This window comes from Gopherus evgoodei, chromosome 1 (assembly GCF_007399415.2).
Source record: "Gopherus evgoodei ecotype Sinaloan lineage chromosome 1, rGopEvg1_v1.p, whole genome shotgun sequence".
NCBI classification, from domain to species: Eukaryota; Metazoa; Chordata; order Testudines; family Testudinidae; genus Gopherus; species Gopherus evgoodei.
In genome coordinates this window covers 247,658,744-247,671,989 of record NC_044322.1, presented here as the reverse complement: position 1 = coordinate 247,671,989, position 13,246 = coordinate 247,658,744, and the positions used below count along the sequence as shown (strand labels likewise).

Below are 13,246 nucleotides of genomic sequence, written 5' to 3'. Positions count from 1 at the left end.
AAACTACTACTTTTCAGAATGAATTTTTAAGTACACTCACAAGATTTGAAGAAGGGTGAAAGACAGGAAGCCTCCCTGCAAACAACCTCCTTCCCCTAGTTTGATAATCGAACCATGTAAAGCATACAGAGTGGCTCCATTATTGCTTACAGAATTTCTGGAATGGATGTCTTATTGAAAAACAATGAACAGAAAGAGAAATTGTTAAACTATTTAACTCTTAGTATCATTGAAGTCTCATATCCTCTAGAGGGCACTACATAAATTAATAGGAAGCTACTACAATTTTATATGTAACTGACTAAAACTCTGTTTACAGTTAAAATAAAAAAAAGATTGTAAGAGGATCGTTTGAAGCTGTAATCTAACCCTAATCTGTTAGTACAAAGTAATTTATTCTTCATATTCATATCAAGTTTTCATATTTTGTAAACTATTTGTCTATAATGCTAGAGAACAACTAGCTTCTTCATCAGCATTATAATGAAGATTACTTGTACAGGTTCACTGCATAAGTAATGAGGCAATGAGGAATACGACTATTTGCAATTACCTTAAGTGCATCACTTTGAAGTTTAGTGTAAATACAAAGTTTGAGTCTATACATTTGCAAATATCACTACAGAATAAGCACCATGACTAGATTTTAATGAATCCACAGCAAGATGAAATATTTAAACCTGACAGTAACACAATTTCTCCCCCGTTGGTTGTAGTTACACTAATCAGAAAAGCAAATACTGTGTATAGATGACACACAGGTTTCAAGTGTGGTCATATTCAGACAAATGACTATGTAGAAATGGGGTCTCTTCCTATTGGCATATTAGGTCAAACAGTCTTCAAGCTCAATCTACTGGCAAACCAAGTTTTCACTCGAGCTAACTGTGCAGAGCCCAAGCAGCCATAGAACAAATCCGCACCACAAGGTTCTAGTCTGCACCACAAAACAGAACGGTCTTGATCATTTTTTGCTGTTGATTTGAGAGGTTATTTCAAGATCCTAAATTTGCTTAACTCACTGACAGCAAATACAAAGACACCGATAAACCTGTAACTGCTTCATGGCTTTTTCATGTGACTTTTTTCACTACTGCATAATCATTTGAAATGGGGGGGGGGAGGGGGAAATCTTAAAAATTAGTTTGAAAAAAATCAGAAGATTGTCACCAGGAAAAAAGCTGTTTTTTTCTGCATTTTGAGACCAGGGCCATGAGCATATAACTGACAGTTGTACATGAATTCCTTTAGATATGGTTTCCAGCCTTTTCAAGCAACTGTACCAATTTGTTAGAAGACTACCTCACTAGGTACTTCACTGGCACTCTCAGGGTCCAAACTCTATGCTGAGCTCTGCCACACCTGTGCTACACTACCTTGCATTCAGTTCAGTGTTCTCGAACCTGTAATGGTGGGCTTCACAAGGAAAACCACACCATATTACACAAGACTGCATTTGAAGTGCCTCAATTTGTATCGCAGATCAGAGAGTGCATAACAGAATGGGAGGTACCAAGCAGCAGCACAGAGCTCGCACCTGTGTTCGCTTCCCACAATCTGATCATCATTAAGGCAGGGAGATGTAATGAGGCCAGCCAGTTGAGTACCAGTCATCACCATTACAGCATTTCACATTAATTTGTGTTGCTACATTTTTCTGGGGAATATGGCCATTTTATACATACCACCTAATCTACTTTAGGTGGTGTCTGCAGAGTGGGGTAATGTGTTTTACAAGATTGAGAGTTCTAACATGCACTTAACATATTGTACATTAATGGGTCCATGTAGACTTTGCTGGGGTGCACTTAAGGGTCCCTAGTACATGTCAACGTAGCACTGTCTTAAAACACACCAACACGGTCTAAGTGGACCAATTAATCTGCAACATATTAGTGAGCTTTACAGATGTAAATCTCTGCACTTTTCTTATAAGAGGTAGAAAGGATTCCTCCAAGTTAGGGGCAGAAGAACCGCAGAGTGAGAAAGCTACATTTCTTACACTCTCCTCTAAATAGAAGGCTTCAGACTCCAGTGTTGTCAGGCTGACAGCTATACATTTTACACTGAACACTATACTTTAAGAAGGTACGCAGTGGGTTACTTCAAGTCGACGTATTTTCTCTATCATGGCATTTGTTTTATCTATGCAGTACTTAAAATATAGTACTGGGCGAAGATTTTATAGCAGTCAGGTGTTTATTGTACCAAGATCTCTCACTGTGTAAAAAAGATTGAACAGGACTACAATGCTTACATAGTAGACAACCATAATTCCCTCCTACCTCAGGTAGTCTCTGCGACAAAGGATAAGGTTGGCTTTGGTGTACAAGGTGGAGCCCACCTCCCCCAAACGACAGTCACAGCAAGCACACTTCAGGCAGTCCTCATGCCAATATTTGTCCAGGGCTTTTAGAAGATACCTGTCCTTGATCTTACGGTTGCAGCCAGCACAACCTTTCGGCTTGGTGTCTGGCTGGACTGAGAGCATTTGTATACCTGAAATAAAACAAATGAGACAGGAGAATGAGATCAACAACTGTCTCCCCTTCACAGATGTGAATTTTTCTTCCTAATGCATAAAGAGACAGCTCTTCAGACGAAGCACATGATCTAAATAGTTAATATCACATTGACAGTAGCATTAATATTCATTTAATCTAACTGGTTAGTGCAGAGCTCTTCCAGTTTCCTTACTTCTCCCTAGCATCCCTGCCTTCTCAGTCACTTGGCAAAAATTGTTATATAATGGGTTAAAAAAATCAATTTAATATAAAATGTCAAATTTCTAATGGCCAGAAATTTGAACAAATCTGAGGAAGAGCTGAATCAGAAGCCAAAAAAATCCTGAATTTGATAATATTTAGTACTAGGCACATCCAAAGGATTCACAGATATTAAGCACGAGTGTTCCCAATTTTATAGGTGGGAAAACTGAAGCAACTAGGAGATACAAGTCTGGTTTTTTCCCCCTCACAAGAGTGCTCAACATTTGGGGCCAGATTTCTGGGTGCTCAGTTCCCATTTAGGCACCTAAAGAAAGTGCCAGCTAGTGAAAATTAGGAGGTGCTGAGAATTTCTTCCTCTGTGAGCACTTTTCATCCAGACTAAATAGCATCAAAGCTTTATTAGCCCTAAAATGACCTGCACAAGGTCAGTGATTCACTGGCAAGCAGATCAACAGAATCCACTTCTCCTGATTCCTCAGCTCTGGCCAGTACACAGTGCTATAGAACAAGACCATTTTATGAACTAACACCTGCTCTAACAAACATTCCTGAAGAGAAGTAAATGGAAATATTATATCTTTAGATAAAACAGTGAATGCCACTAATGAGATGTTGAGTGTCTGACATCTACTTGTAAGGAGGGGGAATAGATGGCTATGAGAACTGGAAATGAGACTATGATCCCCCAATAAGTGTAGAAAGCCCATTGTGCAGCGATAGATGCATCGGCGGTCGATTTAGTGGGTCTAGTGAAGACCCGCTATAGTTGACTGCAGATCACTGTCCCGTTGACTCCTGTACTGCACCTGAATGAGAAGCTCAAGGGGAGTTGACGAGAGAGTGAGTATCTCCTGTTGACATAGCATAGCGTGGACCCTGCGGTAAGTAGAGCTCAGTACAACAACTTCAGCTATGTTATTCATGTAGCTAAAGTTGCGTTACTTAGATCGATCTCCCCCCACAGTGTAGACAAGGCCTTAGTTGCTGTATCACCAAGGACACAATCAGGAGTAGGACCCGACTGCATTAGTTTTAACAGTGCACAGGGTAAACACACATCTGCCCCCAAAGATCTTGAAAATGAATGTCTCTAGGTTAATACTTTGAATCTCCACCCCAGATCAGTATAGTTATCAGACTTGTCCTTTAAAATCCAAGCATTTCTCTCCCCTGCCTCTAGCATCTCAAAGTCCTCCCATTTTAAATGCCTAACAGGGCTACATTATTGCTCCTTGCCTTACAACAGGCAGGCAGCAGAGAAAAAGCAAGAGAGCATGCACCACACACACACGACAGACTCATTACTATATTTTTTCCAGTGTTTCAAGCCAAGCCTATAAGTTTATGTATTTTTAATAAGAGTGCACCCAATTATAAATATTACGATCAGTTTCTCACAGCCAAATGTGAAAGATCTGAGCAATATAATGAAACCCCAACCCAGAACCAAGTGTTACTACGCACACTCATTGCTCTCCCTCCTCAGGCAGAGGTTGGGAAAATAGTAGGGCTCTGCTCCATGCCTTGAAGGTCAGATGTGGACTCTGAGAGCAATGAAGGAAAGCAACATCCAGAGTTATGGACTCTTCACCAAGGATGCCCTACCACCTACTGTTATAAAAGCTGGGAACTGCAAAATTTAGCTTATCAGATGATCTCAACTGTTGTAGTAGCATACCAGGAGGCAGAAGCAGTCTGAAGTAGCTATAATCTCTTACCTAGCTCAGGTTAAGCTAACAAGCTAACAGGAAGCCAGCGTAGACTTTGAAACACTGTTATAATATACCTTTATGGCTGTCACCACTAAGACAAGCTGCTGCATTCTGCACCAGGGGTAGATTTTAAGTGGTTTTTAAGTGTAGTTGCAAGGAGAACACGTGGTTACTACAGTCTACACAAATTCTATATCCCATTAAGAGGCTTTTGGGGGGGGTCAGAGGGAGTACGTTTTACCTCAGAAGCTCTGTGGTCACTGAAGTTAGAACTGTAATCCCCACTCACACTGTGGCATGCCCCCATTCCCCTGCCATCTATTAGTCATTTGTTAGATTAACATTTCATTACATGGAAAGTACTTCGTATGTAACACAAAGCAACCCAAAATACAACAGTGCTAATTTGAGATGTCAACAGCTCATAAATATTGAACAATTTTATTTCTGTCTTTGTGTATTGCGCCTCCCTCCAGCACTATAGCATCTCTCAATTAATTGATCTTCATGGCTCCCAGTAGGGATATGGACATAATCCCCATTTTACATATGGGGAACTGAGGCATGGATTAAGTGACTCTCCCAAGGTCACATGGGAAGCCCACAGCAGAGTCAGAAAAAAAAAATTCAGATCACCCATGTCATAGGCCAGTGCCTTAAGCACTGTCTATGGCACCTTACGCCATGCTCCTCCACCCACAAGCAGCATGCACAGAGCACCACTTAAATATAGCCACGAATGGAGAGTAAAGGCAGCAGTCAAACAGTACACAGAACACCTTTCAAGAACTTGTGTCAAGAACACTGGAGAAAACACCTTATGGAAAAATCCCACTGGATATTTAATACTCACTCAGAATAAAAGAGAAACCTCAGCATTGAACATTTCCTCCGAAATAAGCATTTGTTAAATATCAGTGCCATTCATGGCTTTGCACAAGGCAGTCTCCAAACCACATACACAGTATAAACCAATGAAAAGAGACTGATGAATAACAAGCCTAAATTACTTGGAATTTGGTTTTAAAAGTTCAGAAGGATGAAGGACTTCAAACTTTAGCTTGAAGGAATCCAGGTTAAATAAGGAGCTAAGATAGCTAAGGGCTTTAAAATTTATATCTTGAATGTAAAAATTTTCACTTGATAGGGAACCATGATAGAAAATCCAGGCTGGCAGTCTCTGATCCTAATTGATCAAACTAGTGAGCAAATGTCCTTTTGCAATCTGAAGTGAACAAGCTGCAAGAACTGATGCAAGGCTCAAAAATCTGAGAGCATTAAAATAATCAAACCTCATGATTCCCCAGAGGCTTGTCTGAGGTCATCATGTTATAAGTAAAGGTGTGGCCTGTAGTGTCTTCCAACAGAAAATGTGATGCAAAAGTAAGGACATGGTCAAACTACATCAAGATTTTTAACTGTATTCACAGCTCCCTTCTCATGTCTCTGCCTCAGTGATTCGGGAGAGTGTCCTCATGCCCCAACCCACTGACCCCACCTGTTTTCTTGCAGCTGAGGTAAAGGTGGCTCAGATGCATCCAACTGGCAAGATCTGTCTTCTCATGAGGACAACACTTGTAGGTTCCATTGGGGGAAGGAGAGATTTTTCACAACAGCTGCATTAGATTGAAGTCTCATCCCTTTTGGTGAAAATTCATCCAGTGCAACTGATTAACATTACTTGGAAATAAATTTCAAACATTTCAGTAATTTTTCTCTAAAAGTCCTCCTCAGGGCTTGACCTGTCTGTCACCCGCCCCCGCCCTCGATGGGGGGGGAAAAAAAAAAAGTATTGGCAGTGCTTAGTAGACTCTTAGGATACTCCCCCCTCCTCTTTCTAAACCCTGGACAATTTCTGTCCCTTCATTTCTAGGGCAGAGTTTCCATTTTTTTTCCTGTTGTGTGGGTCACATTAACACAGATGGTCTCATGGATAAGCTCTCACCCATTAAGGATCTCATATGATCCCTATGGCAACTACAGCAATTGCTTACATGGAAAGTGATAAATTAAATTAAAAGATGTCCAAATTAAATTAAAAGATGTCCAAAAATATATTAGTCTGAAATAAAGACTGCCAGCATCTTACGGTCAGCCAGCTCGCCCTGGACCACTGTCTGGATCCTTCTGTTCTAAGGAAGAACCGCAGGACTCCCTGTGGATGGAGTCACCACCCAAACACTGTTTGACTGGTTGTTGCTGAGGGGTGTACATTACTTCCGCTAGTTCTAGGGCACAAGCTACTGTGAGCAGCCTTTCCAAAACACACTCAGCTCAGTGAGTTGAGCACTTGATCTGTAAAATTAAACCAAGGTTTCCCTACACAGCAGTGCAGAGCACTACCCATTATCTAGCACAGATCTATAGTCTAGACTGATCACAATTATTGGCCCTAGTTTTCCACTCTCAAATTAACATTTCTTAATAGTTTGGTATACGATCAAGGATTTTTTTTTTTTAAGTCACGGCAGATAGTACAACTTTCTAGGTTGAAGAAATTTTCCTAGACACCATCTTCTACCCTTTGAACTCCTGGGGAAAGTTAAGAGAAGATTTCTATCTTCTGATTTACCAATTCCTGGACTTTACCCTGGTCTGCCAAAACCAAATCCTTCAAAATGACTCATTCCCATTCTTTTTATTTGGAATGTACTGTGAAATGGCTGTCAATTTGTGGATATGAACTCCACAAAAGAAGGAGAAGAGTGGAGGGGGGGGGGGAAATGGGCTCCTGAAAATATGGAGTATACAGCAAAGAATAGATAAATAAATCAAATCTCACTCCAACTATATAACCGTTACTCACCCTCTTCCCCAATTGAGGGAAACAAGTATTTGGTGTACACTAGAATATTTGCAATGCGAACCTAGCATTTGCAATGAAGATCGGTGCCCACATTGTGGAAGATGCTGGACAGAACATACTGTTCTTCTCTGTAGAGTTGATATTATAGTCTTAAACTAAAAGTGTCAGTCAGAAACTAAGCATCTGACTTTTCCATGCTTATTCTGCACTGGTTCATTTGAACACTTAGGGCTACATTTTGCCCTTGGCTAGGCACAGCTCCTACCAATATCAATGGGCTATACCTCACAAAGGGCAAAGTTTTGCCTGTGTTTTAAAAAGACTAGTTTGGATAACTTAAGTAATTTTAAAATTAAAGAATTTTCAAACAAAATACACAAAACCAAACAAAAGAATTAAAGTTTCTGGGGAGAGCGAAACCCAAAACTTTTTCAGGGTAGCTGCCGCACCCCCTAGCTTGATCGGGTTTCCATCATATACAGGGTTTACAGTTTGGTTCAATAGCTTAGCACCCCCACTATTCAAATTGTTCCAGCTCCCCTGCTTTTCAGATGCCCCAGATGCTTGTAGTCACACACTTCCAAAGCAGCCAACGGCTTCTCTCCCAACCATTCAGGAGAATGGAAGATAACTTCTTTTAACACGAGTGTAAGTGTTCATAAACTGAGATACATTTCATAACTGGCTTACAGCACATGAGGAGTCATAACTAGTGAGATTGGCATGTGAATTGTTCTGTGGAAAATTCTTATTGCCTCCGAGACCCTGCTATTCTGAGTTATTTGACAGGTTAAGGGAAATCATAATTAAAAAGAGAGACAAATAATAGCCTGTGCAATGTGATGCGCAGAAATAAGTAGAACCATTTCATTTAAACTCTGGTGAGCTTTTAATTGCCTGGATTGCATTGTGAACCAGCCTAACGGTTGATTGCTTCCATTATGCGCTCTTGTTCTGTGCCATTCATCCGCACAGGCTCAGCTTCTGTAGTTAACACAACAAAGTAACCGCAACTCCATAACACCCAGGGTTTGTTTTTTTTTTTAATGAAAAAAGTAAGGTTTTTGAGTACTGTGAATGTGGATTCTTTTGTGTACTTTTGAGCTAATTTTGCTATAGTAAATAACAAAACTTCACCCCTGCTTCTAAAGACATGTATGAATCAGATGGGGGGGGGTGAATGTTGGGGGGAAGTGGGTAGAAGGGGAGGTTAGATGGATGCTAAAATAGGAACTCAGTCCCACAGCTGGGAGCACTGACACATTAAAAAATTTGGCCAAAGTGGCCATTCGATTGCCAGGAGACAACAAACAAAAGATTCTCCCCTCCCCTTTTGACAGCTAGATTGGGCCTAAAAGGTTGTTTCTCTCTCTTCATTGGCCCAGAGCATCCCAGCAGGCTGTAGCCCCCTGAGGGACAACAATGCAAATAGATGTCCCCCTGATCTCAGGGACTGGAACTGCTTCTTAACTGTGTTCCTACCCCTACACGCTCCCCCCCCCTTTTTTTTTTTGAGCAATGATGCTGGGAACCAATTTGATTCCCTTTTTCTCCAATGCAGCTGCAAGGCTCAGAGATACTGACATTTTTCCACTCTTATCAGTTTAATTACAGTTACCATGGCAGCAAAGTGCTAGTGCTTGGCAAAGGCCAACAAGAGATTTGCAAGACTGAGTTCAATTTTGATGCAGCTCACATGCAAAAAAAGAAAGAAACATACATACACTCTACAACAAAGGATCCCTTTTGGAGTTACACGCTCAAGCCTTTTGTGCTAATTCCTTTTCAAACCGCACAGGGATGGGGCAAGGGGTTGCAAGAGAATGTACAATATTTATTGCACCTAGCAAGATTAATTGGCTTAAGCAGCAGTCCTACAAAACTTCAAGGAAGCAATATTTCAGATCTCTTTAGAACACACACAGGCTACAGCAACATATTTAGAAAGAGAAATCAGCCTTTTCAACACTCCCAGAGTGTGCACGGTTGATGCTAAATACAAACTAAGACACGAGATCGAAACCTTACCAAAACTTTTCTCCTTTTTCTGCATGAGTTGACTTAAGAGTGCCTAGACAGCGCCTTCTCACTGAGCACCAAATCCCAGCCAAAGTAGCAAGTATTTCCCCAGTTTGGGTCAAACGAGGAGCCTTATATGCTGCAGCCAGACACACACCAGACAGCCGATGCTGGGCTATTGTGCAGGCACTTTGGAGACTGGGGGGGGGGGGCGGGGGAGGTGGAGGTTAGGGGACTGGTGGAACAAACACAAGCCAGCCACTTGCAATGTAGCAGTGTGCAAAATGATGGCGAATGACAAAACCACATGCTTCCCTAACTCTGCCCGTAATCCTATAATCCCAGTGGTCTCTTTTAGATTCGTGGTAACAAATGGATTTGATTAAACTGTCACATGCAGCGTTAGCCTACCATATCACGTTCAATATGAAAAAGATCATAAATAGATCTAGTATTTCATAACACCCTTTCTCCCCCCCCCCCCATACATACCTCATGTAAAAATGCACTGCATCAGCCTGATTCCCAGTATATTACCCCGTGTGTATTTGGCATTTCACTATATCCTCCTCTCTCACCCCACTTGCTTTGCTTTAACAAGCAAGCAAAACAACAAACATCCATTTGTGGCAATGGAGGAGTGCTAATTGCTGGACCCCATCTCAAGGGTTCAAAACGACAACAGAGCCAGTTACAAATTAACCGGTTCTAAAGGGAGATGCTGGGATTAAAGCAGAGGGGGAAAATCATCCACCTGCTCCCCTGATAACTGAGGCTACATTTCGAGACGCTCTGGAAGGGAAAATAATGTGGAAATTGCTGCAGTTTCATTGTTAACTTTGACTGCTGTTTCTCCAGACATTCAGCTGCGCGGGTCTCGCTCAGCATCCTCCGATTGCATGTATTTCATGTCTCATCATTAAAATAATGAAGCCTCACATGATTTAAACAAAACAGTCTCGGCAGAGCTGCAGCTTGAGTGAAAGTTGCAGTGCAGAGACGAATGAGTATGTGTGTGTTGCAGCCCCAGTTTATGACTCATTAGGGGAGAGAGAGAGATGCGCACACACATAAATGATCCAAAGCTTGTGTATACAGTTGCCTCACTTACCTTCTCAATTAAGCGATACAGGGGGAGGCAGTTCAATAAGCACAGTGGCTGCTTTGTAGCTTTTCTCCTTGGGAAAGGTCAAAAAGAAGCATTGTTTGGGGGAAAAATATAGGGATGAGCGGGAGAGATGGGGGGAAAAGAGAGCTCGCTATTCTTTTTAGTTTAAAATAATGAGGTCCTCAAGGATCCGCCAAGTAATTGTGTTGACCGCATCCTAGCTACAGGTGTCCTCCTTTTAGGATCTTGCAATCCAAGGCTGTCTCTCGCCGTCCTGGCTGAAGACAACTTACCTAAAAGCAGCGTGTGAGGAGCCGCGTTGAATGAAGTCAGGGCTTTATCAGCTGCAAAACGCAATTCCTTACCAGCCAGACATAATACAGCAAAAGAAAAGGTCACTCGGTTATTACTGATCCAGCAGAGCCCAAGCAGCTCTCGTGGAAGACCACAGAGAAAGCAGCTCCCTTCCGATTTAAGGCTATTTACCTCTCTTCCCCCACCACACCCCCCCTTCCTCTTTCTCCCCCTCCCGTTCTGCAGCTCACTCAACTACAGCCGCCCTCGGAAAGTGCAAAGCAGCCAGGAGACAGATTGGGCTTTGTTGGTAATTTCCCATGGTGAAAATTTACAAGCCTGAGAGTGCAGTCAGCAAAACCACATGCATATGCTAGACACAAACACCAGGGACAACCTCACACACAAAAAGTGACCTCTACAGAAGCCATTCAGCATCAGCCTCCCCAGCCCTCCAGAAACAGACTCAGGAAAGAGAGGGAGCGTGCACCCCCCAAAAAAGTTACCCAGGCAAAACACGGGGGGGTGGGGGGGTGGCAAGATACACATCTCTGGCGCTATTAATTAATCCCAGGAAAGACCCTTAAGGTGAAAGCGAAAACCCATTCAATATCAATACTAACTCTGCGCTGCCAAAATGGGATTTTCAGAACTGTCCGAGAACTCCAGTGTTGTATTTCCTTCCTCAGCTGGTTCCTAACTTTCAAGCACATCTCCAAACTCCCAATCAGACCTGCCAAGGGGGTCGATCTACCAGTACTCACATTGGGCACCGCTTGGCATATGCCACCTTAAATTATTGTTTAAACTGACTGTCCACGTCTCAGGATAATCCCTCAGTGAACTCGTCTCTCTGTATGGGATGCCCAGCCCCAAATCTAATGCGAGATCTCACTCTATGCTTAAAGGGTGGAGGGACAGAATCAAATGTTTAAATCTACTTGACCAGAAGCCAGATAGACCAAAAATAAATAAATTAAAATAAAATAGGTATGGCGTACTTGCTAATCAGCTTTGTAACCGTGACTGAACGCTTCTTGGCTTTCTATAATAAAAGATGTTGAGCCTAGTCTACTGTAAATAAAGTAAAAAAAAAAAATCCACCGCATCTTCCTTTAAGAGCCATCTGCACTTGGAGAAAGACCAGATTAAGAATTTGTGAAGCCAGTTTTCAGACTTCAAAGTGATTCTCTGTTGTCTGCTGTTAGGAGCACCACACTAGATTTCCACAAAGCTTTGAAAGATGTCAGCTTACAACATACCCCAAATTTGAATGACACTCATATTATGGAAGTCTTTCAAGCCCCAAGGTTTAAAAGCATTGAAGTACTCTGCCACCATCCCCTCCCCATATAATCCAGCAGTTCTAATTAAAAAAAAAAAAAAGTCAAATCAACCTAGTAAATGCACACGCTTTGAGGGGTGGGGGGTACACTTAGATAACTTCAGTACCTGTGAGTATTCCTGATTCTGTTGCCCTCCTCTCGCTAAATGGGATGGGACCAAACTCAGCCACAACCAACCTGAGCAAGCTCCCGAAAAGCAGAGTCAGAGGCAGCAGATAAATAAAAGCCCCTTCTGTTGATATGATCTGCAAACAGAGAAAAGCAAGACTCGCCAGAAACCTGCCTTTCTCGTGCACGCACCCATACGCTCAGCGACCAGACGCACTTCGTTGTGTTTATAGACTACTTCTCCTACCACACCACTCTGAAAATACAGCCGTGTGCGTCTCTCGCTCGCTCTCAACCAATGCACTCGGAGAAGAAGAGAGGGAGGGAGAAGTTGTGTGGGGAAAAGGGAGAAATAAAATCAAAACAAATGGTACAGCTAATGAGGACAATTAAATTAATTATGTTCAAGGAGATGAGATTTCCCCCCCCCCCTCCAACTGTATGATCTGTTACCCCTCGCTGGCAACTGCTGCTCTGTAATTCATGGCAACTGATTAGTGCATCTATGCAAATCTTTGTTTAAATCATTCAACTAATTAAATGATGGGATTATTCCTCTGCCTACGGTGACATCATTCGCAGTAATTAGTACTCTATTTGGACTGTGGCAATAAGATACCCGATGTCAACACGAACCTGCATAGACATTAACCACGTTGTCACTTTTTTTTGTGCGCGCGCAAGGGACAAACACCCAGATCTAATTGCATCTTTCCAGCCCTCTCCCGCCCCCCAAAAAAGATTTAAAAAAAAATTAGTGAATAATATGCCAGACCACATGTGTAAAGGAATAAAATGGAATAGTTAACATTCAGCTCCATGCCATTCATTTCCCCCTAAAATGTAATGATAATTAGATGGGTCATAAAATGCTCTTCTTTTCATTATGACTGATGAAATGCATTAAAGCTGACAGGGTATTACCTGACAGTAATTAGGTTTTGTCATGAATTAAATTATTTGAAAGCAGGCTATCTCCCCAATCATGCAATTTACAGCAAGATTTTTTTTAATCTGTGCTGCAGGAGAGAGAAAGAGATAGAAAATAGCAGTTTTTCTCTTCATAATCATATGAATTATTCACAAAAAAAATCATCAGAAAAAATCGTGCAGATGAAGAGGCT

At 41.8% G+C, this 13,246-nt stretch overlaps 1 protein-coding gene across 5 annotated transcripts in view; it reads right to left on the bottom strand.

The window, feature by feature from the left end:
- LMO3 (LIM domain only 3) overlaps window positions 1-13,246 on the bottom strand; it is an 81,422-nt gene that overhangs the window by 67,563 nt on the left and 613 nt on the right. The window contains exons 1-2 of one of the 5 annotated variants that reach the window (XM_030542038.1): window positions 12,121-12,271; window positions 2,286-2,499 (exon numbers count right to left, since the gene is read on the bottom strand). In XM_030542038.1, coding sequence (XP_030397898.1) covers window positions 2,286-2,491 — 206 coding nt within the window. In that variant the 5' untranslated portion in view covers window positions 2,492-2,499; window positions 12,121-12,271. The other 4 variants (XM_030542028.1, XM_030542020.1, XM_030542002.1 and 1 more) reach the window with 4 other exon arrangements.